Below are 27645 nucleotides of genomic sequence, written 5' to 3'. Positions count from 1 at the left end.
AAACACCTTTTCATTGATTTTATACCAAAAAATTCTTCAAATGACAAAGTTGACCTTTGAAATTAGATTTCATATACATTCATTGAGGTTAATTTTGTCATTTGCATAATTTTTTTTTCTCGATGAAATCATCAATTTTTGAACAAACAATCAACGAAAAAAGGGTTTGTGAAAACAAACTTAAATCTCAGGAAGTGTTCATGTAATTTTTGAGACCTGATGAGGTTTTGTGAAAACACAAAAAACCTCAAGGATGTTAGTGTAAATAAATCTTCTTTTTGGATCTTAAATCTCTCTCCCAACCCCCCCACCCCAAAAACAAAACAAAATCACAAATTCTAGTTATAATACGAGACCAACGAACAATTACTGATAATTTGGTTGACTTTTGTTTCCTATAGAGACTCTGGGAGATCAAATAGCACTTTTGAGGCAGAAGTTGTACTTGATTCAGCAAGGGATGGCTTTCAATGGAAAACATACCAAAACTGCCAGATCTCAAGGAGGAAATTTCAAGTCTCTGTGGAACAAGAAGCCACTAGATTAATGGGCGTGTCCCAAATAAGATTAAAATGCTGATATGGCGGGCAAGCTCCAGCATATTGCCAACTGCTGTCCATTTGTTCAAGCGGAAGGTGATTTCGTCTCAGGTCTGTTCAAGGCGTGGAAAATCTTATGAGGATGCTTGTCATGCCGTTCGGTTCTGCAAACTAGGGAAATTCTGGAGGTCTACTAATATGGGCTACAAAGGTTTCACTCGTTTTGTGGTTGCACTTGCAAGCGACAATCAAGAAGTTGTATCTATGCTCATAGGAATAATGGACTGGTGGAGCAATGTAGGAGGAATTTGAGTGGTTATGCTCCTTCTCTTGGGGCGCTGTCTCCTTCTCTAAGCTGTGGCAATTTGTGTGCTTTGCTCGGTCTGTTTGCACTGATATTACTTGCTATATATGCTCTGTTTTATGTTTGTGTTGGCTTCTCCTGAATTGGGGTTGTACTGGTCTAGTGATTGATATGTGCACTATTAGTTTGGTTGGATCCCTCTTTGTGTAGGGTGTTGTTCATCACCAATTTTCTGTAATTGCCATGTTCATTAATGAATATCCCCTATTGTCTCGCAGAACAAATATATATATATATATATATATATATAGTTGACATCTTTCATATGACAAATAAAGACTACAAGTCACATCTTCAAGAGGTGACGGCCTGATGCCTTGTTCAATGGGCATAATGACTTCTTCACGGGGTCACACCATTTTCTTTTACTTCTGTAACCGATGTTCCTTTCACTTCATCTTTTGTTCCATTACATTTCACTTCATCTTTAGAATTACCAGATTTTGCCTTCTCTTTCTCTTCCTTCTCTGCCTTCAATTTTGCTTCTTCCTCTGCTTTCTTTCTTGCTTCTTCCTCTGCCTTCACTCTTGCCTCCACCTTAGCAGCCTCGAGTGCTTCAATCAAGCTCTTCAAACAAGAATCTGCATCCTCTGTATCAGATTTGAGCATCAAATTCTCAGCAACATCAGCCGGAGTCATATCGGTTTCCCCCAACAAACGCTCGATGGTTCCAAACAACTCATGTGATTCTACGTCCAAATAATTCCTTGCAAGCACTTTGAATGCTTCAAAGCAACAGTAGGACAGCTGAATATGTTTGTCCATCCTTCCCCTTCTAATGAGAGCAGGATCAAGTTTGTCCACATAGTTTGTGGTGAATACAATCAGTCTCTCCCCTCCACAAGCTGACCAAATCCCATCAATAAAGTTCAACAGTCCAGACAGAGTGACCTTGCTCGTTGTGGCATCTTCTTCTTCAGGCCTTTTAGGAATTGGGTCCTTTTCATCCCCATCTTTTTCCTCCACTTGCTTCTTCTTCTTTCGTTGTCCGGTCAGATCAAGAGAGCAATCAATGTCCTCGATCACGATAATTGCCTTACCAGTTATGTCAATCAATAGCTTCCTCAGCTCGGTGTTGTCCTTGACAGCCGTTAACTCTAGATCATAGACATCATAGTTCATGAGATTAGACATGGCAGAGATCATGGTAGACTTGCCCGTGCCCGGTGGCCCGTAGAGAAGATATCCACGCTTCCAAGCCTTGCCAATTTTCTTGTAGTAGGCTTTCCCCTTGCTGAACTTCATGAGATCATCGATGATCGATTGCTTCTCTTTCGGGTCCATTGCCAAGGTCTCAAATGTTGCAGGGTGCTCAAACACTACGTGGCTCCACTTGGCACCCTTCCCTGTATTGTTGATGTAAAGCTTGCGCTGCCTATTGCTCACTGCAATTGCCTTCCCTTCCTGCCTCACATGGTCCAGATAAGACCCCATCACAATATCCCTGTGGCGTCTGTGGAAGGTCAACTTGTACTGCTTCCTATCTTCATACTCAGGATAGAAAGAAAAAGATGACTTCTTAGACGCACTTTTCATTGAAACCCACCAGAGCTTGATGCCCTGAAACTCATCGGTGACCTCTTCGTTGTCGTCCATGCCGAGAACAAGGGCCTTGCTGCCCTTAACATCGTGAGCCTTGAGGCGTTTTGCTCTGGTGGAGGACTTGGTGCTGAGGTAGCTTTGGATGGAAGAATAAACTTCGCTGCGTCTTAAAAACTCAACTGTGTATTCATCAAAGGAGATTTGGATGTAAGGGTAGACATAACCCACCAATTTTTGGGCATATTTTTCAAGGATGTTGCCAAGATCGTCTGGGAAGAATTGTTTGAACATGGCATAAGCAAACATCATGCTGGCCGTCACTGAGCCCAGCTGTGTCCACAGTTCCCCCATCTTCATCATCTTCCTCCACTGCACTGTTTGTTGAAATTGATGAAGGAACCAAGTATGGACGGGATTTCTTTTTGCTATTACACAGACGAGTTTGTATTTATGTAAGGACGAAGAGAAGGTATATCTTGGTGATCAAGAAAGATGACTCACTCCATCTGAGAGAGGCGCAGTTTCCTTGAACCTTCCACGACTAAATTTTGATTTTGGTAAATAGAAAGAACCTTTCCCAGCCAACCGTGTTTGACCATTCTAAAGGTTACTTACTCCAATTAGCTATAATCTATTGAAAACAATGTCTTTTACCATTTCACCCCTCACGTCTAGTCGGTACATTTGGAACTAGTAAGTTTGGACAATCACACCAAATATGCATATACGAGGAGAGGATGTTTGTACTCAAGGTTAAAATATCACCTCGCTCGGAGAAAAACTTCTCGATCAATAATGCAATGTCATATGAAAGTATTAATGCAATGTCATATGAAAGTATTAGCACTGCATCATAAAACTACTGACGGGGTAGCAAAATAGCAATATCCAACCACATTATTTCAAGAGTATTGGTCCTAGTTCTGGTGAAATTTCTGAGGTACAATCAGTTCGAAATCTGCCAGCTAATTCAACTTCATTTACTTCGTAACGTGCAATCTTTAGGAGACCTTACTCATCCGGATTTAGCCAATTGGCAAGGGTAAAAGCCTAAACCCGTGGCCAAATATAGTAAGGCCCAAGAAGTAACTTGTGAAATGTTCAAATCCTGAAACTGTCTGTTCTTGTGTGAAAACAGAATGTACGTCTCATGGCATGTCCCAAATGGTAAAGGCAGCAACGCTGCTCCACAAGGCGATGGAATATGAGACCGCCCCGTAACGGAGGAGCTCCCTCCCACGAATGGGACGGAGGACCGGTCGACGTTACATGGCTTGCTTTGTGACGCTTACTTGGGAATCTACAATCATAATTACTTCTTGCTCCCATTCAAAAGCATGAGAATTCGAGACAGAAATCTCACGTCACATTACATACAAATCAAAATCCCTAAACCTTTTTTCAACAAAATTGAAAACAGTTTCATGAAATCAACAAATTCTGCTCAGAAAACTAGAATTTTAGTTCTCATTGATTGTGAAATCTCTGAAGTCTGACATGTGAAATTTATCCAGAATTCATCACCGCAGAATAAGACAGGCATAAAGAAAAAGCAAGAAAAAAAAAACACAAGATTTAGCAGCTAACTCTCATACATTCTCTAGAAGTTTCTCCGGTCATGTAATAATCGGAATAGCGTATATTGCCCATTTCAGGCAGGTAATCACAGAGCAACCACTAAAAAGCAGGAAAAATTTCAAAAACTTCAAATTAAATTGAGCGTATGTATAAAAGAGCGATCAGAGTTGGTTAAGGTTTGTCGGTCACGGTTAAATCAGAAACACGGACCAATAAGTTCCTCATCATATCACTTGGAAATTTTTTTAAAAGAAATTCATGAATATAAATAAAAAAAAATTGGTGAAGATGAAGGAACGAAACAAATCATCAGAGACTTAAATACAAAGAATCATGGAAATTGGAGCGTATCCATCATATTGTTGCAGTATTTTTCTCATCAGCTGATTTGAAATTCGATTCTCAGAAAAAGGAAAACCGGAGGACAGAGGAGAAAAGAGATTTTGTGTGTGTGTGTGTGTGTGTGCTTGTGCGCTGATGTTGAAACCAAACCCTTAGTCGAAAAGAAGAAGACGATGCTTCTGAATTCTACAAGCGCGTATTTATATAGGTCTATTGGCTGAGGTTTCGAAACCCTAATGCGAAGTGAAGGTTCTCGATGTTGATATGGGCTGTGGGGCATAAATGGGCCTCGTGAAGTTCAAACATATTCGCACTGTCATAGCCCGTATCTATACGTGTAAGGTCCACAAGTGAACCCAAACAATAACAACATTATTTGAGCATTGGCTCTTCTTTTACTTCTTATATTTATTTATCGAATGGGACAGAGAATTAACTTGAGACCTCTTTTAATATTTGGAGAGAAATATCACTGAATTATGGACATGTTGGTTTGGACCTTAGCTCTTCTCCCTCCAAAATTCAGAGAGGTTTTTATTAAATCAAGAAGGGTGGATTTCGAATTTGGGACATCTTTAATATTGGGAAGATAAGTACCTCTAAGCTAATTGTTTGTAAATGTCATAATGAGAGGGTTGAGGGAAGGGGTTCAATCCCACTATCCAATAAGAGAGAGAAAATATTGGACTTAAATTTTTAAATGATTGGATTGAACCCCCTCTTCAAAATCCCTCTCATTGTAGCATCTCCCGTAATAGTTAGCTTGTAAATATGAAAAAATTGAGAATTAAGTGAAGATAAACATAAGAATTAAACCGAGGATTCCAACTTGTTCAATAGTTACATGAGGAACATTATTATATTGTATACAAATCCAATTTCAAAGTCCAAATTTAGCATAACCATTGCAATTAAAAGCAATAATTATACTCCACCCAAAAGAAAAACTATACTGATACAATGAAAATTACATTTTATTCAAATGCGAAACTAGCTAGATTACCACAAATGAAGCAAACTAGTCTATATGGAGGTATAGGCATCAGTGCCCCAGCCTGAAGGACAAAAGGTGATCACATACTCACTTGACTTGCAAGTCACCAATGGAGGGGGTGAATCATAAGCATAGCTATAATAAGAAGGGCAAGCATCTTTGAATATCTTTGAGTACACACTTGGCTTGCATTTTGCTGGGGTTCCATACTCATTCCTACAACAAAACGGGTCAGTGTTGAAAGCCAAGCAAGCACTTTTGCAAGCCACCACTTCCCCCTTGGAGTTTAAGACCTTCAGTTCTTCTGGGCACCAACTTTTCAAATTCTTCAAACACCCTCCAATGCCACAATTAGATGCTACTGGCTTTGACAAGACTGCAACAGGAAGATTGTATCCATCAACCAAGCTCACATCATAGAAATTTGGCCTGTCTTTGTCACCTTGAAGTGAAACTTGCACTAATGTCACTGGTGGAGTGCCTATTAGTCCATTGCATGCCAAGCGACCACCACAGTCTCCTGTTTCACATGCAGGATTCCAGTTTGAGGCAAAGTTGCATCCAGTTCGGGCCCAAATCCGACCGTTCCATGACCAAGGGGCAGAAATGCGCCGAGTCTGACCGGCTGGGAGATAGAAGCCGCCATCAGCTATCACTGGCTGTCCATTGTTGGGAGCAGTTGCTGGCCATATGGGGAAGGGGCACTTATTGCGTATGTCAAATGTTACCGTATGTGCCATTCCATGTCCTGCAATATGATTTATGATTTAGTGCCAGTGTACAATAAAGTTCAGGGGCAATGTTGACATTGAAAAATATGAATCTACTTTAACTAACAGAAGAACTATGGAAACAAAACATAGTATTTCTATGAAATTACCAAATAACAGAAAATTCCACATTAGGAACAGAAAGAAAACAGCAACAAAATCTGGGAGATTCATGGTTCGGATGCATTCGGGTGAAACGCAATGTTTAGATGCTACGTTTATAGGTGAAGGCTAAACTGTGTGTTCTTCTTAGATTGTACTTCAAGTTTTGATGTGGACAATCTTTGGAGACAATTAATAGAGGATCTTGGTTACGTTGGCCTTTAAGCAACAAACTTGAAATGCCATTTGGGAATTGACCACTTCTGTTGACAATCATGAAAATGAATACAATGTCTGGTGGCTTTAGCGGAGGAAAATCACCAATAGTAGGCCACATGTAAAACATCAGATGGTAAGTAATTATCAGCAGGCCAATTAAGCAGAAAATAAAACGTCTGTAACACTAAACTCCCGACTTTAAGGCCACCCTTTCCTAGAAGAGGAATCAGAAAGGTAAAGCTTCACAACAATTGGACAATGAGTAAATTATGATGAAAGGCTTGTGTAATATAAACTTTCAGATAATCATCAGGGCAATTAATGTATCAGTTTTCGTGCATTGTTTATTCTTTCCAGATAATGGTTATGGTTACGACAACAATGGTGATATTTCTTCCTCTTTTTAGAACAAAAATAATAAATGAGTTGCTTATTGTGGTCTCTGCAATGATTTTCAGATATCCAAAAATCAAAATTGCTTCTTTTTAGTAAATCTACTCTCTTATACATGGAAAAAAAAAAAAGCCATTATAGTCCAGAGGGCGGATTGCCATACCTTCTCTTTCTCCTGCCAAATTTAGATGATGGAAATATCCAATGGAATCAACACTGCATCAATTACAATAAGCAAATTTGCTGTCCACCGTTTCAGCAAATACAATGTACTAATGAGAGGACAAGTTTCCCAGTTGATGTCCCCACCCACCAACCCAAAACTTGATCTTTTGGTGTTTTTATCAGATTACACCAAAAACTCAAACCAGAGCAACGCCATAACGGTATTGGCTGAGGGGCCTTTTGTACTTTAAACTATGTTGGCTTTGCACTTTTGCTCATTAGAAAAATCTGAAAGGCTTTTGTCGTCCTCGTAAACAGGGATTCTCTCTCTCTCTCTCTCTCTCTCTCTCTCTCTCATCTCCTCTGTGTTTGTTTTTGTCTCCAAGCTGTAACATTTTCTGGGACAGAGAGTAAGAAATGGAATCAGACCCCAACCCAGTCATTGGGTCTCTCACCACCCCGTTCCTCCCACACTCACACTCTCATTTCAAATTTGAATACTGTTTTTATTATTCACCCTCTTTTGGGTCCCTATGCTCAGCTCTCTTCGCGCCCGCGTCTCTCTCGCCCTCTCTTTGACCACCTCGGTCACACCCCATCTCCCACCTTGACCACCAACCCCCATTTTTAACCACATCCTTTTTCTCTTTGAACTTTTACCAAACACTTCATCTGCAATTTTTCAACCATGGACAAACCAGCCAATACCGTCGAAACCCATGACAGTGAATCTGTCATCAGCAGCCTCCAAGATCTTAGCTTCAAAAACAGTTTCAGTATCAGCATGTGTAGCAGCACCGTTTCTGTGTCTGATAACAGCGTGAGTAGCAGCACCAAGGTCAGCAATGGGACTCAGGAAGCTAACAAGAACTCTGAAAATGCCGAGTCCTCCATCGTAGATTGCGAAGACGATAGTGACAAAAGCACTCTATGCCAGGCCGGTAATTCCAGCAGGTTCGATCCGAATGAGGGCAGTTTTCGGAGCTTTTGCCCATCGAAGCCGCACAAAGGCAACGACATGCGATGGGATGCGATACAATGCGTGAAAGCCAAAGATGGGGACTTGGGTCTGGGCCATTTCAGGCTTCTGAAAAAGCTCGGCTGTGGGGATATAGGAAGCGTGTACTTGGCTGAGTTGAGAGGGCTTGGTTGCCTTTTCGCCATGAAGGTAATGGACAGAGGCATGTTGGCTGGGAGGAAGAAGCTGATAAGAGCTCAGACTGAGAGAGACATATTGGGTTTGTTGGACCATCCATTTCTTCCAACCCTCTATTCGAATTTTGAGACGGAGAAGTTTTCTTGCTTGTTAATGGAGTTTTGCTGTGGTGGGGATCTTCATACGCTTCGACAGCGCCAGCCGGGGAAGCATTTTACTGAACAAGCTGCGAGGTTAGTGCTAATTGTTCATATTTACCCATTACGTTGTAACCTAAGTCTTAGCCGAATGTTATATAGTAAAAGTGAACTATTTTTGCTCGGCTATTGCAGCTTAGCAGATTATATATGATTTTATTTTGTTTTTTTGTTCTACTTTACGATAAAGATGGGCTCTGTTTTTGTTCTACTTTGTGATGTAGATGGGTTCTGTTTTGTTGGCACAGGGGAAAAGCTATCTCCTTCCAACCTGTATTATAATTTTGCATTCAAAGTTTGGGACTTTCATTAACTCTTTTTGATTGAAACTTTGATGGGTAGCATTTAGTCAAGTCTCCAATGGGGACTTATATTCTTATGCACCACATCACTGTGGACTGTCACCGTGTTATTATGTTGAAAAGTAAATTAGGTTTTTGATATAGTTTCATTATCTTTTGCAGGTTTTATGCTTCAGAAGTGCTTCTTGCACTTGAGTATCTTCACATGATGGGAGTGGTGTACCGGGACCTAAAACCCGAAAATGTGCTGGTGAGGCAGGATGGCCATATCATGCTCTCTGATTTTGATTTATCATTAAGATGTTATGTGAATCCTACTCTTGTTCAGTCTAGTGATGAGCCGTCTTGTAGAATCTCTTCATACTGTATTCAGCCATCATGTATTTTGGATCCAGCCTGCAAATTACCAGTTTGTGTTCAGCCTTCCTGCTTGCAACCATCTTGCTTTAAGCCTCGCTTTCTAAGATCCAAATCAACTAAGGAGAAAAGTGAAAGATCAACTTCGGGAAATTCAGATTCATTGCCTGTACTTATTGCTGAGCCAACTAATGCCCGCTCTATGTCATTCGTCGGAACACATGAATATTTAGCTCCTGAAATAATAAGAGGCGATGGCCATGGTAGTGCTGTTGATTGGTGGACATTTGGTATTTTCTTGTATGAGCTGCTGCATGGGAGGACACCATTCAAAGGCAATGGAAACCGGGAGACGCTATTCAACGTGGTTGGTCAGTCTCTCAAGTTTCCAGATGGGTCTAATGCCAGTTTTGCTGCTAAAGATTTGATCAGGGGCCTGCTTGTAAAGAACCCACAGAAGAGACTGGGATTTAAAAGAGGTGCTACAGAAATTAAACAGCACCCATTCTTTGCAAATGTTAATTGGGCTCTCATACGCAGCACACACCCTCCAGAGATCCCAAAACCATTTGATCTTGCTGTTCTAAATCACACATTCAAGTCTGCAGTGCCTCAAAATGACAAGGGAGCTACTGACTCAAACCGGTCGTCAGGTCCATATTTAGATTTTGAATTTTTCTGATGAATTTTGATGGAAAAGGAAACGATTTCTAGCAATCAGTCTTGTGACGTTCTTGGCGCTTACTCATGTTCTCAATGAATCTTTTCTTCACATGATTATTTCATTTAAACCATTGCATGGTATGTTTTTTACACAAGCATGTTTTCCTCTTCTAATATATAATTGAACAATTAAAAACGACCATGAAAAAGAATTGTAGGGTATAGACCCTTCCCTTGCTGTCGTCTGTTCTTTGTCCTGGGAGGTTCTTAAGGTGGCCCTCTGGCTATTGGTGTGTGGTGGTGGGATGGTCTCAAACGCTTTTCCAGATTCTCTTTTCTTGTCTATATGCCGCAGTCTGAAATGACCTGAAAAATGCCTGCAACTTTACCTGGAAATGCACTTTTGAAAAAGAAAATTTTGACATGGACTATACAGAAAATACGAACGAACCCTGTTGTTTGTCTCCCTTCCCTGGCACATTGATCTCTTTGTTCTTTTTATTTTTCCCCTTTATCCTTGTGGGATTCTGCTTTTCTTGAATTGTTCCATGTGGTTCTTTACTTTCTTTTTCATGTGCAACCAGGCTTTCTATAAAGATTATACTTTATCACTGTGTCCTTTTCTTGGTTTCTAGCTACTTCTCCAATTCAAGTTAATTTGGTGGTCATTACTAGACACTGAGAAAAGATCAAATGAATAAACATGGCATCGATTCGTCTGCAAGTTCTGTTTAGCAGCATACTTCCTACATTTCTACCATCTATCAAAGTTGACTTGAACGCAATAATATTGAGCCAAACTAATCAAAATTCAGCTCAATGCTTCACCAGTTACATGTCTTTCTTTTAACCACATTCAGCCTTGTTCCTGACTTCACCTCTCCTCTAAAGGCCAGATGACACTCGGTCTCGGTAATTTTATCAGTTTTCATTTAGTTCATGTAGTCCCAATTTCAGATATTACACGAACATCACTTAAGATTTCAAATTATTTTCATATAATTTTGTTTCGTTAATTGTTCGTCTAAAATGGATGAAGATGATAGGGCCTTTTTCACCACCATATTATATTGATAGGATGAACGAGCATTATACACAGATTGATAGCATTTAAATCTCTAATTCTAAAGTTGTAGTAGTTTTCGCCCTCTCTTCTCTATCATCGAAGACAGGCTTGACAGTCAAAGATCAAAAAGTTGACTTGCACCAAAGTAATTTTAAACTCAGCTCAATTAGCTTCACCAATTACACGCGTTTTTTTAAAACCTCATGCATATATCCTCGTTTTGTTTGTGACTTCACCTCTCCTCCAAAGGCCAAATAACATTTATTATCATATAGTCTCTTCTCTACTAATTACACACCAAACGCACCAACGGCAGACCACATTGGCTGGTGCGATCACATCTATGGTCCATTGATGAAGAACTGGTCTTCTTTTCCCACCAATATCTTGATAGGACGAAGACAAGTATTTAAATCTCATTGAATTTCATACGGAAAATGTCACGTCACTCCATTTTTATAAAATATATCAATTGCAAATCCCTGATAACATAATAAAATTATAATTTTCCTTCATTTTTATTTTTTTTTTTGCCAAAAGTTAGGAAATAACGGGAAAATTCACACACACGGGTATCATGAGGAATTGAACTCGAAATCACTTAAGAGCACGTCAAAATCTAAGCTAATCCAACTAACACCATATTGATATTTTCCTTTATAATTTTGAAGTCCTGTAATTTTCAACCGCCTCCTCTTCATCATCAATGACGAGTTTGAAAAGTCATGTATGCTATATGGGATTATGGTAATTGGGACACCGGTGGGCCGATCAAAAACAAAGAAATGAAAGCAACATCCCATCACCTTAGGATCCAGACAAAGACGAGGGCACAACACAACAAACAACGGCGAGCTAAACGAAGATGCTTACCCCTAATTTTTAAGTGCTTCAGCAAAACGCATATTAAAAACATTAAGAACTTGATAAGAGATCAAATATTCGTCATGCATGGCTAATTACCGAATATTTACAGCATCTTTCTTTATTTCTCGTTCATTATTAAGCCTAACACACACGTATTAATTAGCTTAACTACATCGGCGAATCCGAAGATTTTGTCGCCTTCCCCCACTTCGTTTCGGAAATCTCGGCGCCACTGTCATTGGTCTCATAAGCCAAAACATTTTCTCACTAAAATTTAATCACAAAACTTTATAAATACCCACAACTCAACCCAATTAGCCAGGTGCTAATAACAAATTGACACTAACATTATTATTAGTACCAGTTTTCCATAGCCACATTGGCCAAATTGGCTAATTTCTTTCCTTCCCAGCATGGCCTCGACGACAAAAGAATGCTCTCTTCCTACCTTCCCAACAATCCACCAATGTCCGTCAATCGGTCGCGAAAAGCACACAGTGGTGGCGGACATGGACGGCACTCTGCTCAGAGGCCGCAGCTCCTTCCCTTACTTCGCCCTCGTGGCCTTTGAGGTCGGAGGCATATTAAGGCTTCTCTTTCTACTACTCGCATCTCCACTCGCCGGCCTTTTGTACTACTGTGTCTCTGAGTCCGCCGGCATCCGCGTCCTCGTTTTCGCAACTTTCGCAGGCATGAGAGTTTCCGACATCGAATCTGTTGCACGTGCGGTTCTCCCGAAATTCTACTCAACTGACCTCCACTCCGAGACGTGGAGAGTCTTCTCTTCCTGCGGGAAACGCTGCGTTTTGACGGCGAACCCGAGGATCATGGTGGAGGCATTTTTGAAGGAGTTTTTGGGCGCGGACATGGTGCTCGGGACAGAGATCTCCACGTACAGAGGCCGAGCTACCGGGTGGGTCCTTAGCCCTGGGATTACGGTCGGAAAAAACAAAGCCGACGCGCTCAACAAAGCCTTCGGTATTGACCCGTCCTCGGCCCCTGATATTGGGCTCGGAGACCGGAAAACGGATTTCCCGTTCATGAAGCTTTGCAAAGAGAGCTACGTGGTTCCAGCTAAGCCGGAAGTCGAGCCCGTAAGCCACGACAAGTTGCCGAAGCCGATAGTGTTCCATGACGGCCGGCTAGTCCAGAAACCAACGCCGCTCATGGCTTTGCTCACAATTCTTTGGATCCCCGTCGGCTTCATGTTAGCTTGCTTGCGCATCGCAGCAGGCGCACTGCTCCCTATGCCCGTCGTATACTACGCTTTTTGGGCCCTGGGCGTACGGGTGTACATCAAAGGCACCCCACCTCCTCCCGCTAAGAAATCGATAGGCCAAAGCGGAGTTCTTTTCATTTGCTCACACCGAACCCTCCTTGACCCGATTTTTCTATCCACCGCCTTAGGCCGTCCGATCCCGGCTGTCACGTACTCTTTGTCCCGTCTCTCGGAGATAATCTCTCCCATCAAGACCGTCCGGCTCAGCCGTGACCGAGTCACCGACGCCAACATGATCAAGAAGCTACTTGAACAAGGAGACTTAGTCATATGCCCCGAAGGGACTACATGTCGTGAGCCGTTTTTGCTAAGGTTTTCGGCGCTGTTCGCGGAGCTGACCGACGAGCTCGTGCCAGTGGCGATGTCGAACCGGATGAGCATGTTCCACGGCACCACGGCCAGAGGGTGGAAAGGGATGGATCCGTTTTACTTCTTCATGAACCCTAGCCCGGCTTATGAAGTGAACTTCTTGAATAAGTTACCGTACGACTTGACGTGTGGGGCCGGGAAGTCGAGCCATGAGGTGGCGAATTACATACAGAGGAACATCGCCGCGAGCTTGTCGTACGAGTGCACGACGTTCACTAGGAAGGACAAGTACCGGGCTTTGGCCGGAAACGACGGCATTGTGGAGGAGAAGCCTAAGCGTGCTGCCGCAGCTAAGAAAATCATGGGCTGCTGATGATTTAAAGCTAGAAATGATACGTAAATCGTGTACTTTTCATTCTTCTCGTGAATTTAATCTCATATAATCACATGCATTGTATAACGACACATATGCATGCTAATTAATATGGCCATTTCTTTCTCGTTTGATCTGTACTTTTTGTGTTGATTGGTGTTGCGTCGTCGTCATTTTGTAGAAAACAATACAATTTTGCGCTAGATGCATTAGTTTATCTGAACGTCAGTAAAAGGAGTAATTTTTGGGTGTTTTGAGTACACCACGTGATGTACCATCCAATGACGAAGACATATGAAATATTTGCAATGCAGTCACATGTTATAAAAAGAAATGTAGTAAGTTAGATAATTCCACATATCCTATGTTTATTGAATGGTACACCAGCCATAAGTATACCCGGAACATATAAAATTTTTACCGTAAAGTAAAAACATGGGCAAACTGAATGTGCAGTCAAGTTTCAACAATGAAAATTAACTGGCCCAACAATGAATAGGTGGGCTTGAAACGAGCACAATATACCCACAAGATTCCAAAGCCCAATATTTGTCGGTCAGTATTCGTTGGACAAGAGCTAAACACAGAATTATATACAAAACAACGGTGTTGCGAGTGTCGATCACTTTCTTGAAATTCTTAGGAAGCTTCCAGAAAATAATAACAATGGTGTTGCGAACTTGCGAGTGCGACCACTGACAATACAATAACCAACAAAACCGACGATATTCAGTGGGCGCCCCCATTCAGTCGTCTCGAGTTGAACCAAGAGAAAGTTCTAAACGAAACCCCCACGCACTCACCTCCCCATTTGCCAACCAAACAGAGTCATTTGACATTTCAATGAATTAATTGCAAAACAACACACCCACCGTTTTCTTATTTTTCTCCACCATAAAACGAGTCTTCCCTCTCTTCTCTCCAATTCTGTACATTTCAGACCTTGCCAAAACCCTAGATTTTTTCATGGATTCTCGATTTTTGCTCACTCTTTCTCTTTGTTTCCTTTGCATTTTCCCTCATCTCTCCTATTCCAGAAGTCGCGTCCCATTATTGATCGAGGAGAAGAAAACGTATCTCTCTCTCTCTACATACACATGTTTGTATTTTCATTGAATCATTTTGTCTGAACGTTGTTTGCATTGCAGGGAGGGATCGGTGCTTAGACTGAGAAGAGGCGCTTCTTCTGCTACCTTTGATCCAACTCGGGTCACTCAACTTTCATGGCATCCCAGGTTTTCTTTCTCAATTGCATTTCCATTACTTTTTGCTGAATTTCTCTTCTTTCTTTAAAAAAAAAATCATTGTTTGATTATTTCTATTGTTTGCATTAACTTTTCTTTCTTTTTCATCTTTTGTGTGATCAACAATCTGCAGGGCTTTTCTTTATAAGGGTTTTCTTTCTGAGGAGGAATGTGATCATCTAATCGAGATTGTAAATTATTTTTCTCCCCTATATTTTCGTTGAATTTTGCTGTTTTAGTCCGTCCAAAACAGTAATTAGAGTCTTTGTTTAATAATGTACTTTTAAATATGATTTGGTTTGTGTGAATTTTGGGGGCAGGCAAAGGATAAGCTGGAGAAGTCTATGGTGGCTGATAATGAGTCTGGTAAGAGTATAGAGAGTGAAGTCCGGACGAGCTCCGGAATGTTCCTTCAGAAAGCTCAGGTTTGTTAATTCCTTTGCTTTCTTGAACTAATGGTTTTATTTCATTGAATGGTTTTGTTTAAATCAATGCAATTAGCGTGGTATGATTTATTTTTCTTCACTTTATGTGATCCGATATACTTTTGAAGATTCATGTAAATTGCTTACAAATAGAAGATTTATATAAGTTAGTGCATCTTACCATGTTGCACATTGAATTATACCCGCTCGTGGTAGTTTCAACAACTCATGCTAGTCTTTTAGGCAGTTTTGAACCTACATTTCAGCAGTTTTGAACCTACATTTCAGCAGTTTTGAACTTATGTTGATGTTCTTCTTAGTACAAAAGTTCTGAATGGGATTATTGATCACACCTTCTTATATTTGTGTTGGAAAGAAGAGAAGTTCCTACTTCTGTTTAGCTGCCAAGTGTTTATCTTTCTTACTATGCTCTGAGGTCCAATCCCACTGTGTGGTGAATGTAGCCATGTGTTAAGCATGTATTAAAAATTGCAATCCATGTTCTGTTACTATATTATCTACTCTTTCTGTCTTTTGGAACTCAGAAGGCTGACTTGGTGTTCTTTGTTTCACCTTAAAGGATGAAGTAGTTGCTAACATTGAGGCCAGGATTGCTGCATGGACCTTTCTTCCAATTGGTAAATTTCCGACGTGCTGTTGATTTATGATTTGTTTGATTTATGATTTGTTGGACTTTTAAGAAATTGTATTTTATTTCATCTTCATTGAACTATTTTATTCTCTAATCAGAGAATGGGGAGTCCATTCAGATACTGCACTATGAACATGGCCAAAAGTACGAACCACATTTTGATTATTTTCATGACAAGGCTAACCAAGAATTGGGTGGCCACCGTGTTGCCACTGTGTTGATGTATCTCTCTAATGTTGAAAAGGGTGGGGAAACTGTCTTTCCAAATACGGAGGTAAATGGTTACTTGCATCACTGGGTTCTCCTGTCCTTTTTTCTCCCCTACCTCTTGAATTTCATTGTTCTTTCTCATGTGCCAACAGGCCCAAATGTCTCAATCTAAGGATGAGGACGCGTCTGATTGTGCTAAACAAGGCTATTCAGGTATCACTTTATGATCTGGTCACATAAACTAAATGTATTTGAATTTTTTTGTTTAGTTCTCTTATATCTAATTCACAAATGTGTATCACTATTTAACTAATTCATGTCCAGTAGGGAGTTTCAGTAAAACACCCAAAATGCGGGAAGGGGGGTTGTGAATATTCTTTCTTACTTGACTTTGTGGTTGATTTTGGGTGTGTTTTTATGTTTAATCTTGGGTTTTTTTATATAGGCAGCTAGGATTATTTATTTATAAATTTGTATTATCTTAATTCACTTTGAGTTGGAGAGAAGGAGGAAGGGGGTTGTGAATATTCTTCTTCCTGCATGTGTAGTTCATATATCAACCCCAATTTAAGTCAGAGAACAAGCTACATGGCCATTGAAATTCATTCATTTGAAGATCGATTGTGCTGTTATGCTATTTTACTCATGTCACAATCATTTATCTACTGCGTTTGTCTCCTATCATAATTTTGTTTGACTGTCAAGTTCTATTTTTTGCATCGTGACAGTGAAACCCTATAAGGGTGATGCCTTGCTGTTCTTCAGTCTTCATCCTGATGCAACAACCGATCCAAGCAGTTTGCATGGGAGCTGCCCTGTCATTGAGGGTGAGAAATGGTCTGCAACCAAGTGGATTCATGTGAGATCCTTCGAAAAGTCACTAAAGCATACAGTTAGCGGGGACTGTGCGGATGGGAATGACAACTGCCCCCTATGGGCCAAAGCTGGTGAATGTGAAAGGAACCCTACATATATGGTGGGTTCGAAGGGTCTTCCTGGGTTTTGTAGGAAGAGTTGCAATATGTGTTCATCCTAGGGAGGTCAATATTTGCAGTTATTTGGCTTCTTGGGTTTATACAGAGGGGTTAATGCTTAGTTGTATATAACATCGAGCTCGGCCATAGTGAGATATTTATGTTAGAGCTGCTGCCCAGATTAAACTTTTATAGTATATTCAGTACTTGAGCAGTTTACTATCACAAAGATGAACCTTTAATTTCTCCACTATTTTTAGTAGTATAAAGGATGATATTATTATAAACAAATTTGGGTAAAAAAAAAGGTGGTTTCTTTCCGATTTTCCAATTTTCCTGTTAAGCGTTGAAGCATAAGCCAGTTCTGTATTACTGTGACGATCATGAACTTTTTCTTCCCCCAAAAAAAAACCCTGAAATGAAATGTGAAAAATTAGGGGCCAAAATAAGGTCCTTGTAGCAGGTGTCTAAATTCGCAGTACTTTCTGACTAGTGGATGCCTGCAAAATGCCATCATAAGATGTTTGCATACTAGGTTCGCTTGCATGATGATGAAAATTGTACATGGACCGTGAACCCTTGTACAAAAGGGAGGCCTAGTTTACAATAGTTTCATTGTTAAGCTTGAGAAAACAGTTAATTTTACTCTGCTTGAGCCTTAACCAAACAATCCACCCAATTTGAACCTGGGTAGAGTGAGCCAATACATGAGATGAGAGAGAGAGTTTGAGAGAGAGAGATGCATAGTTTTGTGATGTCATGTTAAACCGTTTTCTAAGAGATGAGATGAAAATGTTCATGCAATTGTGGTTAATTGAGAGCCGAATGGCATGCATTTCTTGCCTATTCTCTTTGCTAATTAATCCTTTCCTTTCCTCTTTTTAAATGTACTTGCAAAGTTTGGAACTTGCATCACCATTACATAATTCACCTCTCTCTCTCTCTCTCTCTCTCTCTCTCAATGGGAAGGCCACCTTGCTGCGATAAATCAAACGTGAAAAGAGGCATCTGGACTGCAGCAGAGGATGCCAAACTTCTTGCATACGTTTCGAAACACGGAGTTGGAAATTGGACTTTGGTTCCAAAGAAAGCAGGTTTAAGTTTTATGCTTAACTTTTTTAATGCAGGTATTATTGACATCATATTCATACATACAAGTTTCTAAATTAAGTATTTGCATGAGTATGTTTGCAGGACTTAATAGATGCGGGAAGAGCTGCAGGCTTAGGTGGACTAATTACCTGAGGCCTGACCTCAAACATGACAGCTTCACTCCTCAAGAGGAAGAGCATATTATTAACCTTCATGAAGCTATAGGCAGCAGGTGGAGTTTTCTTTTACTTATTTTCTCCTTTCAATAGTACTTGGCTTTAAGATAATACAAACCAAATCCACCTAAAACCAGAGCAACTAGTTTAAGTAGATAAAAGACCAAGAGATCAACCAAGATTAACATCAAAACATCAATAAAATTTAAAGATCACAAGATATCCTGCAGATATATGCAAGAAGATGACAGATAATTCCTGGTGATTTGGTTTGTTTTAAGGAATCTGACTTGTTTTTAATGAGTTTTCCGAATTTGTTGATGCGAAAAGAGCTTATGTGACTGAAGTTCTAGAAGATCACAACAAAAATTACTGCCAACTGGATATATATCTATGTACAACTGTTTTAACAGCCTGTATTCTGTTAGAACTGCATGCATAATCTCTCTCTCTCTCTCTCTCTCTCTCTCTCTCTCTCTCTCTCGCTAAGCTCTAAAGTGTGCTCTTAAGTTAACCCCAATGCTTATGTAGTGCAGGTGGTCTCTCATTGCAAAGCTACTACCCGGAAGAACAGATAATGATGTCAAAAACTACTGGAACACTAAGTTGAAAAAGAAGCTTTCCAAAATGGGAATTGACCCTGTAACCCATAAACCCTTTTCTCAGATCCTCTCTGACTATGGAAACATCAGCAGCCTCCCAAGCATCGATAATCAATTCGGGTTCTTTTTAAGAACTCGAACAACACGTTCGTGCCCAAATCAGAGCCGTCTTCAGGCATCACAGGACTTCCATTGGGCGTCAACACATATTCCAATATGATGATGAACCCTATAGGATCAGACAATTCCACTGCTAGCACTCTTTCATTGGGTATTGTGGCTCAGTTTCAAGAAATAAATCAAGACAGTGTGCAAGTGCAACCACACTTTTCGAATGAAGTAGCTTCCTCCTGTTCATCATCATCTTCTCCTCATGCCACTGATCATCAATTAAGCTCTCAGCCAACTTTCTTGTGCCAGCAATCTCTTCATGAGGCTCAAATTACACCATCTTCTTCCTTTAATTGGAGTGAATTTCTTCTGCATGACCCCTTTTCGTCAGCTGATAAACTCAAGCAAGAACAAGATTTCCATGGAACAATGATGTCATCATCATCAGTTATTCCCACACTTGCTGGTGGAAGTGAACTCAACTTGAATGCAACAACTCAGGCATGTGATTTTGGATCATCAGCCATTAATATTGGAGGCCAAAGGAACAATAACTTGGCTCATGATCAAGCTTCTTCATCTTCCATGACTTCTTTTGTGGATACTATCTTGGGTCAAGATAGTGAGATGCAGGCAGCGTTTCCTGAACTTCTAGATGCTTCTTTCGATTATTAATTAGTGCTTGCATTGTATGTCACACTTTACTATTATATTAATTGAATAATGAAGCTTTAATTTTTCATAAGTCATAAATAACATTTAAGGTAATTTATTAACACTTGACATCATAGTTACTCAACCAAAGACAGATAAAAAGAAAAGAAAAGAAAAGAAAAAGACAGACAGAAATGAACTGGGGTCCAAGGCATGTGGATAGGGTCAATGTAATTGTATCTAGAATATTATTAACTACTACAAAAACTACCATCTCTGCTGGACTTGCAATGCCTATTCATATTGCCAAGTCACTTAAGAATAACTCCTCTCCCTCTCCTCCAATAGAATTGTGGCTTTATTTATGAGTAACTGGCCAGTGGCCACAAACTTAAAGAGAGCAAAACAACCTCAAAACAAAAAACAGTTTTGTTAGTTTAAAAAGGAAAGCCTTTTAATATCATCCTCATGAGTGAGACACGAAACAAAGACAGACGAACACAAGGACAAACACAGAGAAATAGAAAGAGACAGAGACAGAAAGTATTGAGATCAATGAATGCATTGCCGAGATCATCAATTTCATTCAGGAGGCAAGGCTCTTCCGGCCTCATTTGGGAGGATAGGTTTCAAGTACTCGAACAGAAGCCCGCTATGCAGGTCACAATTTCCATTAACAAAAGTGACAGCCAAGAGCATACTTCGAATCTCGACGAAAGATTTCAAGAAAGAAAGGATGTTGATTCACCTTCCCCACCATTACCAGAGACATCTGTACCTTCTAAGCCAGAAAAAGAAGATCGAGGATGTTCCTTTTCTACCCTGTTTGGTCGATGTATGCGGTCTCCTGCAGCCTAGATTGGATCTCAGTTTTATATGTACATTGTGAAGGTAATTAATTGTGGAACTACATAGCTTAAATATCTTTAAATTTTCTTAATTTATCTTTAAATTAGTCAGCTTTGTGATTATGGATGCACGTGTGTGTCGTCGGTACCTGCCGATTATGAATGAAAATCTCTGTCGGCCATGCTCTTCTCAGACATTTGGGAAGATGACATTTTGATCATCAGTATGCAGATAACGCAAAGAACATTTAAGAAAAGGGATAGAAATATTGATCAGAACGCTGAAGGATCATATGTAAGAGCAGCTTTCAGATATAATCAACGGATAAAATGGATCCGAACACCAAGCCTGCCACGAGGGAAAAAGACCAGAGGAACAGGATTAAAAGAGGCAGATTATGATCAGGTTGTAGCGGACGGTTGCAATGCAATGGCCAAAAAGCTGATTAATCAGCGGTTGCAACCTTCGTAGAGAGCACAAGCATAAATCAAATGGGAGTATAAATAAAAAATTTATTCTCTTTATTTTACTCTTCCTGCCAAAACTTTACATTTAAGAGGATATATACAAATAACTCAAAGATGCTCAAACGTCACAATTTGAGACTTCAGAAGACGAATTTTGGCGTCCAAGAAACCCGTGGTTTGGTAGAAGTTAACTTGTTTATGAGTTCTTCATAGTTGAAGTTAACTTGTTTATCTGTTCTTCATTATTTTAAGATCCTTCAGTATTTAAGCTCTTGTTGGGATTACAGAGATTTTTGACTCAAAACCCAGATGATGATTTATTATTGTAGTCGACTTTATTCCACCGTATACAGCATAATAAATGCTCTGGCAAGTCTTCTGCCTTGTTCCCCTGTTTAAATACAATGCATAGCACAGATTAGGTATGGATATAAGTAGGAGGTAAAAAAGTTACGCTCAGAATCATGTAATACATTGTTTACCTGAATTGTGAGACCAAAATCCAATATGCATAGCTTCATTCTCTCGTGGAATGCTTCAATGCCTTTTCTAGAGATGTAGCTGAATCTGTGCATATCCAAATCAATCTCGAAGTAGTTTTCTCCCTGTAAGAGTATGATGGGGGAAAAGAATGAGTAACTAACGCTACATGGTGTAACCTGCGATTATTACTTTTTTACTAAAAGGCATGCAGAAAAATCTAAACCAAAACTTACCAAGTAAAATTCATGTTGAGGACGTGAAAGAACAGGTTTTTCATTGTAAGCATTCATTAGCTTCTTCTCAGCTGTGCTTAAATGAAGATCCTCCAAATTTGCCACTCGGCCCAAGATTTTCAATCTTTCCCTGAAGGGTGCAATTGTATCAACAGGGAATCCTCTAACTCTCTCCACTTCATCATTGATTAATCTCTGTCAAGGAACAAAACAAGCACGCAAAATATTTAATCAACTGGTTGTACTAAATCAACACAACAATTGAGTCATGAGTCTACTATGAAGTATGTTTTCCAGGCCCAAAAACATCAGATTTTTATACATGTTGAAAATCAGGATTCGGCCACAAGTAGGACTTCAGGCAACTTACACTGATACTTTCTCGAAAATGAGGCGGAAGCTCTTTCGAAAAACTTTCAGAAATCTTATAGTACATAACTAAATTCATTCCTTCTCCATCACTTTCGCCTTGAAAAAAATTGGCTGGGTAAAGTGGTATCTGCAGCATAGAAGAATACACATAGAATGTGAGAAAAATTATATAGCAATGCTTAGCATTAGAAGAAAAACTATCCCTAGCCTAGAGGACAGATTATGAACTTATCAACAAGTTTAGCATGGCACATTATGATTATGAATTTCAAATTCTGGCGCAAAGAACATGCTGACAGAATATGATCAGAATACAAAATAACCATAAGAGATTCGCAGCACTTTTCAACTTCCAGTCAAAAAAAATATAATGAAACAAAATACGAGGTACAAAGTCCAGGAAAAGAAAGTTTTAAAGGAGAGGCACCTGAACATTTACAACAAGAATAGAAGGGACATCTTCAACTGAATTCACAACAGGAAGTTCCACAAAACGAGCAATATGATCAATCTTCCTCTGAGATAAGAAAATATCTGCGGCAAAAGGATAAAATGCAGCGCAATTTGGAGCAGGCTCTTTCTTTTTATCTCTGTCAAGCAAATGAAGAGTTGATGCAACAATAAATCAGCGAGATTATTTAGAAAATAAAATAACAATAATAATAAAACTCATCAAAATACTATGCTCACACCTAAGATAATTTTTCCCCCTGACTTTGAATGTGTTTGGCTCAAGAGGTGACCAACAATCTGGCATACTCTTCTCAATGGGGCAGTATGGAATTGTAGAACCTGCAAGTGGTCTTTTCACAAATGCCTTTGGTGATACTAACACAAAGACAGAAGGTGAAGTCAGCTGCCAGTCCACATTATAAAGTTGTATCATAAATTCACAATAATAAGAAAAGGGTAAATGAGTCTATGGGCAATACTCACATAATGTGGGTGTAGGATCAGCTGCTGTAGCTGCAGCAGAATGCCCTTCCCTCCATTTAAAGGAAAGAACTTTCCTCCTCAAACTTGGTGTGGCTGTGTTTATTCTCTTGTCACCTGAGGGGCTAGCCAGACAAGGCAAGCAAGCATTTTGAAGAATCCCACAATGCTCCAACGCTTGCATTTTGTCCACTCCAACACTCTCATCCACAACTTCATCTGCCGACACAGCAGAGGTCGAATGCAATGGTGGTTGCGGTTCCCTTGTTCTCTGGCGAGAAAAATTGTGACCTTTTGGCGATGAAATGCTCAAAGTGGATGCACTTTCTGACCCATTTAGAGACACCACATCTGCAAATCAAAGCAACCCACTTCTTAACTCCATCATTCCATTCCATTCCATATGTTTAAAAAGTCTAAAAATTTGAAAAAATACTGAAAAGTGAGGAAAAAAGAAAATACCGTCATGAACACTATAAAACTCGTCATCTCGCTCGGACTCAATCGCCGAGTTTGCATCAAACCACGCCGCATCCATACTTCCTGTTGGTCAGTTATCAGCGAATTAAATGAAATTGAAATAAAAAAGATGGCAAAAATAAATTAAAAAAGGGCCAAACAAACAGTAAGAGAATCAATTATAAAGACCTTGGAGTGTAAGAATAGATTTAGGGTGCGAGCGATCGGAAGACGAAACGCGCCTGCGAATAATTCTTCTTTGGCGGCCATTCTTCTTCTTCTTCTTTGAAAACCCAAAAGTGCAGCCCTTCGGCCTCGAAACACAAGCTCCCATTTTTCTCTTTCTATCGGATTGGGAAACTTGTGCTGCTGCTGCTTCTTCTTCTTCTCTTTCAGTCTGTGATCGATCGATTAAGCAATTACGCAATTAAACAATTAAATAATTAATTAGACGCAGCGGGAGATACTTCTCTCTCTCTCTCTCTCTCTCTCTCACTCTCGGCTTCGGAACTGGGCAAATTTGTAGTCTTTGCCCGCCGTTGAAAAGTCAATCTTGATCACGACGCAGTAATTATTAACTCCAATTGGATTTTTCGTTTATTTATTAAAAACAGTCAGACAGTTGGTGGCGGACGTTGTGACGCGCTCTGTCCACGCATCTTATCAACAACGGTTCAGCGCCCGCCACGTGGTACTATGACTGTGATGGCAGACTCCGTGGCTGCATGTATTTTGTTGTTGTACAGTGACCTTTTTTTTCCTGTTGCACTTCATCTGTCTTCGTGTCGCGTTTGTGTATGACTAGCTTTCCGAGATCCTTATTGGATGGTTTGGTTGGATGATCTTGCACGTGTCTGTTATCAAAGCACCAACTTCGAGGAAGGTACTATTTGTTGGGCCTGTAATGGGCCCCTAATCACTCTAACCGAGCCCATCTATAAATGGGCCGTTTGGATCGTCCTCGGCCCATGTTAGAGATAACGTTCATATTTTTCAGAGATAAGTGAGAAAGACGCTCCATTCTCTGGAGCTCAGGCAAGTGGAAATGGCGGTTTCTTCATCTCCGATTCTCTCTCCATTCGGAGTGAATATAACATCTGCGGACTTTGGCTCGTCTTCTACCGGTCTTCCTCGCTTCGATTTCTGCTCCATACAGCGCAACAATCGACGGCCATCACCTGTCATCGTCCTCTCTTCGAGTAACATTATCGTTCTTTTTTTTCAAACAGTTTATTTGGATTCAAATTTCGTTATTTAGTGAAAAAAATCGAAGCTTGTGCTCTGTTTTAATGGTTGCAGAGTCGAGTAAGGAATCGTGGAGTGAGGCCAAGCGAGTGTTGATGGAGCAGTACGGTTTCAACCCCGACGAGGCCTTATCTGAGCCGTCTCCGAAGGTTCCTCTCTCTCTCTCTCTTGCTCGTCCATTAATCTGTTGATTATTTTGGTCATATTTTTTTTACTTATTTGGAAATTGGAATGTTAGAGCAAGAGGAAGAAGGAGCTAAAAGAGGCAGGAAAAGACAAGCAAATCTCACCAAAGGAGCCTAAGCCCCCGCGAACTACCCATAAGTTGCTTACGGTGTGCACATTTTTCCAATTTGTGTCTTTTATCATTTAATATTGCAAGTTAAAGAACACATTTAGTTTCTACTTGTTGATTAGCTAAAGGGTGGGCGGGTGTACTGTACACAGTACATGTTTCTCAAGGGAGACCATTTGTACCAATTATATTAAGATTTCATGAATCTGAATTGCTGCCACTGTAGGTGCTTGGAGGAAAGGCTCGAAGAATGAAGTTGCTCTCTCCAAAGGGCATGGATGTACGCCCAATGATGGAGGTCGTCAAAGGTGCAGCCTTTGATATCCTGCAGGTAATTATTAGTTTGCGTCTGTAGAGAGCCTAGAGGCCATCCACTATTCACATTCTTCTGCAAACAATTGAAGATTCTCGTATTATAAAACAGAGTTTCTGATGTTTGGTATTTGCTTTTAATCAGATTTGGGAAGTTTACTTGTCAATACCCAAAGTTCTGTGCTTATGAACTAATATTTGTGCCACAAATCTTAGGCTGCCGGTGGCTGTCCTGCATCTTTAAGGCCTGGCCGTTGGTTAGACTTGTACAGTGGCACTGGATCTGTTGGAATTGAAGCTATTAGTCGAGGATGTTCTGAGGTACCATTCAAAATTTCTATCATATCTCTTGCTACTGTAAACTGTTATATTTTCAGCATAGTATAGTTATGTACCCTCTTCGGTGGGGTCTTGAATCATCACTGAACAAATAACAGTCTGAGGTAGTTTTCTGACTTTAGGTGCAGTTGGGATTTGAACCTGGTATTTCCAACATGATTTTCAATGCATTTCTTTTTGTTTTTGTTTCTGTCATATTCAATCTTTGGGTCAGGGAACTTTCATCCTTATGAAATTTCTACCTTTTACAATTACAAATTTCCAGGTACATTTTGTTGAGATGGATCCATGGGTCGTTTCAGATGTTTTACGTCCAAACTTGGAATGGACTGGGTTTCTTGATGTTTCAGTTATACATACTGTTCGTGTTGAAAAGTTCATAGAACGTGCAAAGCAACTTGCAGGTATGTGCTGCTGCTGCTGCTGCTGCTGTTCTCTCTCTCTCTCAATTTTAGACAAAGGATCATGTACAGAGTAGAAGATACTATAATCCATCATGCAAAACTTGTCTTATGATTTTAGATTTGTCATATTTCTTGGAACATAAATAACCATGTTTTATTATTCTTTTTCTTTGTATCCAGTCATTACAAAATAAAATTCAATTTTCTGCAGGTAAAGAACCATTTGATTACATTAGTGTTACCCCTCCATATATGGAAGTTGACTATGCTGTACTCATGGATCAAATATCAAATTCAGCCTTAGTTGGAGAAGATACCTTTATAGTAAGTCGTTTTTTTTATAAACATTCTGCTATGTGCTTATGTTTTTGCTAGTTCTTCATTAATCTTCCAATTTTCATGGTCTAGGTAGTTGAGTACCCACTAAGGACTGACATGCTGGATTCATGTGGATGCCTTGTGAAGGTAATGCAAACTATCAGCAATTTGTCTATGAATAAAGCATTTTGAAGATAAAGTTAATAGATAAGTATACTGACCACATAACTATAAAATGTTTGGGATGGGTTAAATTTGAAGGTGCAAGCAAGGTAGAAGTACATTAAGAAAATGATAAATAATACTACCAAAGTGGCTTCATCCATATCCGTTGATTATCTTCTTCAATTATGCTTCCATGCAGCCATAGAAAGAAGGACCTCCCTCTATAAATTTTCTTTTTTCTTCTTGATGACATTGTACTACATGCTATTTATCCACCATGAATAGAGTTGTTAATGTTTAATACCAGATGGTATTGTTATGTATGTATGAGTATTGTGGAAGCTGTGTGGTTTACGGGTTTCTAAGTGCAAATAATCTAATATGGTACTGCAGATAACCGATCGTCGGTTTGGTAGGACACACTTGGTTATTTATGGACCCAAGTGGGCTGAGAAGAAGAAGAAGAAAGAAAAGTTACTTCGGGGAGTAGCAGTAGAAGTTTGACAGAAGCCAACGTATGGGAGGGGAAACTGAATCTGAAATTATGATGGTTTCTTGGAGGATGCAATTGTGCATTCTCTTCTGCTAGTTGCTATGTTGAGACACAATGAAATATTTACCCTAACAACTTTGAGCCATGCTGCATCAGCTCTATTGGACCTGCACGGTAAATTGCCATTTCATGGGCAGTGTATATATTCAATTGTGTTTGTTACATCTCTCTGATCAAAAAGGGAAGAAGAAAAAAAAAGAAATATAGTTTTATGCTTATATCCATGTTGTTGCATCTCTCTGAGTTTTGGATTTATATATTGCAGGTCAAAGACTTCGCTGGTAAATTTGATCTCCTGACTGATCAACAATTGTTAGAAGATGAGTTAAACTTTTTTATGTTAAAGTTGAGTTTTGTCAAAAATATGTAAGGAATCTGAAACTAATTTTTTGTATATATATTTTTTATTGGAAAAGTAACTTTGTAGGTAGAGTTAATTGGTCGAATTCCTAAATGTTTTATCTTCTCCCAATATCTGAATTGCTGAAATTCTTTTACCGC

General features: G+C 39.8%; 7 protein-coding genes, 2 non-coding genes and 1 pseudogene across 11 annotated transcripts; 5 read left to right on the top strand and 5 right to left on the bottom strand.

The window, feature by feature from the left end:
- Positions 1 to 1093: 1093 nt before the first annotated feature.
- LOC103329953 (AAA-ATPase At3g28580 pseudogene) lies at positions 1094 to 4534 on the bottom strand (annotated as a pseudogene). Its single transcript, XR_016125873.1, has one exon. The product of XR_016125873.1 is annotated as an AAA-ATPase At3g28580 pseudogene (transcript).
- Positions 3883 to 3977, bottom strand: LOC148918069 (small nucleolar RNA R64/Z200 family). The gene has a single exon (XR_016126523.1). It is a non-coding gene; the product is annotated as a small nucleolar RNA R64/Z200 family (small nucleolar RNA).
- LOC148918068 (small nucleolar RNA Z199) lies at positions 4328 to 4413 on the bottom strand. Its single transcript, XR_016126512.1, has one exon. It is a non-coding gene; the product is annotated as a small nucleolar RNA Z199 (small nucleolar RNA).
- A 618-nt stretch (positions 4535 to 5152) lies between the features above and the next one.
- Positions 5153 to 8049, bottom strand: LOC103329951 (Pathogenesis-related thaumatin superfamily protein). 2 transcript variants are annotated; one of them, XM_089049669.1, is made up of 2 exons: positions 7007 to 8049; positions 5153 to 6107 (listed from the first exon to the last, which is right to left on the bottom strand). In XM_089049669.1, exon 2 carries the CDS (start codon positions 6097 to 6099, stop codon positions 5389 to 5391), a length of 711 nt encoding a protein of 236 aa, XP_088905795.1. In that variant the 5' UTR covers positions 6100 to 6107; positions 7007 to 8049; the 3' UTR covers positions 5153 to 5388. The 2 variants fall into 2 exon arrangements, with proteins under 2 accessions (XP_088905795.1, XP_008230703.1); XM_008232481.2 differs by lacking the exon at positions 7007 to 8049 and adding an exon at positions 6240 to 6546.
- LOC103329950 (Protein kinase superfamily protein) lies at positions 7697 to 9800 on the top strand. The gene is made up of 2 exons (XM_008232480.3): positions 7697 to 8397; positions 8826 to 9800. The coding sequence occupies exons 1-2, from the start codon at positions 7697 to 7699 to the stop codon at positions 9700 to 9702; spliced, it is 1578 nt and encodes a 525-aa protein (XP_008230702.1). The 3' UTR covers positions 9703 to 9800.
- A 2142-nt stretch (positions 9801 to 11942) lies between these two features.
- Positions 11943 to 13727, top strand: LOC103329949 (glycerol-3-phosphate acyltransferase RAM2). The gene has a single exon (XM_008232479.3). It carries the CDS (start codon positions 12030 to 12032, stop codon positions 13575 to 13577), a length of 1548 nt encoding a protein of 515 aa, XP_008230701.2. The 5' UTR covers positions 11943 to 12029; the 3' UTR covers positions 13578 to 13727.
- Positions 13728 to 14271: 544 nt separating this feature from the next.
- Positions 14272 to 17328, top strand: LOC103329948 (putative prolyl 4-hydroxylase 7). The gene is made up of 8 exons (XM_008232478.2): positions 14272 to 14650; positions 14726 to 14812; positions 14955 to 15012; positions 15142 to 15246; positions 15827 to 15884; positions 15997 to 16172; positions 16261 to 16321; positions 16837 to 17328. The coding sequence occupies exons 1-8, from the start codon at positions 14544 to 14546 to the stop codon at positions 17142 to 17144; spliced, it is 960 nt and encodes a 319-aa protein (XP_008230700.2). The 5' UTR covers positions 14272 to 14543; the 3' UTR covers positions 17145 to 17328.
- Positions 17329 to 18019: 691 nt separating this feature from the next.
- On the top strand, positions 18020 to 19841 carry TDF1 (Duplicated homeodomain-like superfamily protein). The gene is given in 4 exon segments (XM_008232748.2): positions 18020 to 18176; positions 18277 to 18406; positions 18887 to 19071; positions 19074 to 19841. Coding segments are annotated over 4 exon segments (1113 nt in total). The 5' UTR covers positions 18020 to 18043; the 3' UTR covers positions 19739 to 19841.
- Positions 19842 to 21066: 1225 nt separating this feature from the next.
- LOC103329947 (uncharacterized) lies at positions 21067 to 24090 on the bottom strand. The gene is made up of 9 exons (XM_089049610.1): positions 23703 to 24090; positions 23517 to 23597; positions 23058 to 23405; positions 22814 to 22949; positions 22549 to 22711; positions 22120 to 22248; positions 21750 to 21944; positions 21516 to 21638; positions 21067 to 21424 (listed from the first exon to the last, which is right to left on the bottom strand). Exons 1-9 carry the CDS (start codon positions 23845 to 23847, stop codon positions 21332 to 21334), a joined length of 1413 nt encoding a protein of 470 aa, XP_088905736.1. The 5' UTR covers positions 23848 to 24090; the 3' UTR covers positions 21067 to 21331.
- Positions 24091 to 24523: 433 nt separating this feature from the next.
- On the top strand, positions 24524 to 27590 carry LOC103329946 (methyltransferase). The gene is made up of 10 exons (XM_008232476.2): positions 24524 to 24712; positions 24813 to 24907; positions 24997 to 25092; positions 25280 to 25384; positions 25582 to 25686; positions 25970 to 26108; positions 26320 to 26432; positions 26517 to 26573; positions 26985 to 27258; positions 27410 to 27590. Exons 1-9 carry the CDS (start codon positions 24559 to 24561, stop codon positions 27093 to 27095), a joined length of 975 nt encoding a protein of 324 aa, XP_008230698.2. The 5' UTR covers positions 24524 to 24558; the 3' UTR covers positions 27096 to 27258; positions 27410 to 27590.
- Positions 27591 to 27645: the final 55 nt, after the last annotated feature.

Source organism: Prunus mume, linkage group LG4 (assembly GCF_029339155.1).
Source record: "Prunus mume cultivar Tortuosa linkage group LG4, ASM2933915v1, whole genome shotgun sequence".
In the NCBI taxonomy this organism is placed as follows: Eukaryota; Viridiplantae; Streptophyta; class Magnoliopsida; order Rosales; family Rosaceae; genus Prunus; species Prunus mume.
This window is presented reverse-complemented; position numbering and strand designations above follow the sequence as displayed.

Bases quoted from the DNA above. Each gene is read 5' to 3' on its own strand.
- LOC103329951 (XM_008232481.2), bottom strand. From the start codon at position 6,303: ATGAATCTCCCAGATTTTGTTGCTGTTTTCTTTCTGTTCCTAATGTGG. The intron at 6,108-6,239 runs GTAATTTCATAG...ATCATATTGCAG, and splicing joins GTGGAATTTTCTGTTATTTG to GACATGGAATGGCACATACG.
- LOC103329950 (XM_008232480.3), top strand. From the start codon at position 7,697: ATGGACAAACCAGCCAATACCGTCGAAACCCATGACAGTGAATCTGTC. The intron at 8,398-8,825 runs GTTAGTGCTAAT...TATCTTTTGCAG, and splicing joins TTTACTGAACAAGCTGCGAG to GTTTTATGCTTCAGAAGTGC.
- LOC103329949 (XM_008232479.3), top strand. From the start codon at position 12,030: ATGGCCTCGACGACAAAAGAATGCTCTCTTCCTACCTTCCCAACAATC.
- LOC103329948 (XM_008232478.2), top strand. From the start codon at position 14,544: ATGGATTCTCGATTTTTGCTCACTCTTTCTCTTTGTTTCCTTTGCATT. The intron at 15,013-15,141 runs GTAAATTATTTT...TTTTGGGGGCAG, and splicing joins GTGATCATCTAATCGAGATT to GCAAAGGATAAGCTGGAGAA. The intron at 16,322-16,836 runs GTATCACTTTAT...GCATCGTGACAG, and splicing joins TGCTAAACAAGGCTATTCAG to TGAAACCCTATAAGGGTGAT.
- LOC103329947 (XM_089049610.1), bottom strand. From the start codon at position 23,847: ATGGGAGCTTGTGTTTCGAGGCCGAAGGGCTGCACTTTTGGGTTTTCA. The intron at 22,950-23,057 runs GTGAGTATTGCC...TCTTTGTGTTAG, and splicing joins TGATCCTACACCCACATTAT to TATCACCAAAGGCATTTGTG. The intron at 22,712-22,813 runs GTGTGAGCATAG...TTTGCTTGACAG, and splicing joins AGGGGGAAAAATTATCTTAG to AGATAAAAAGAAAGAGCCTG.
- LOC103329946 (XM_008232476.2), top strand. From the start codon at position 24,559: ATGGCGGTTTCTTCATCTCCGATTCTCTCTCCATTCGGAGTGAATATA. The intron at 24,713-24,812 runs GTAACATTATCG...TAATGGTTGCAG, and splicing joins TGTCATCGTCCTCTCTTCGA to AGTCGAGTAAGGAATCGTGG. The intron at 25,385-25,581 runs GTAATTATTAGT...CACAAATCTTAG, and splicing joins CAGCCTTTGATATCCTGCAG to GCTGCCGGTGGCTGTCCTGC.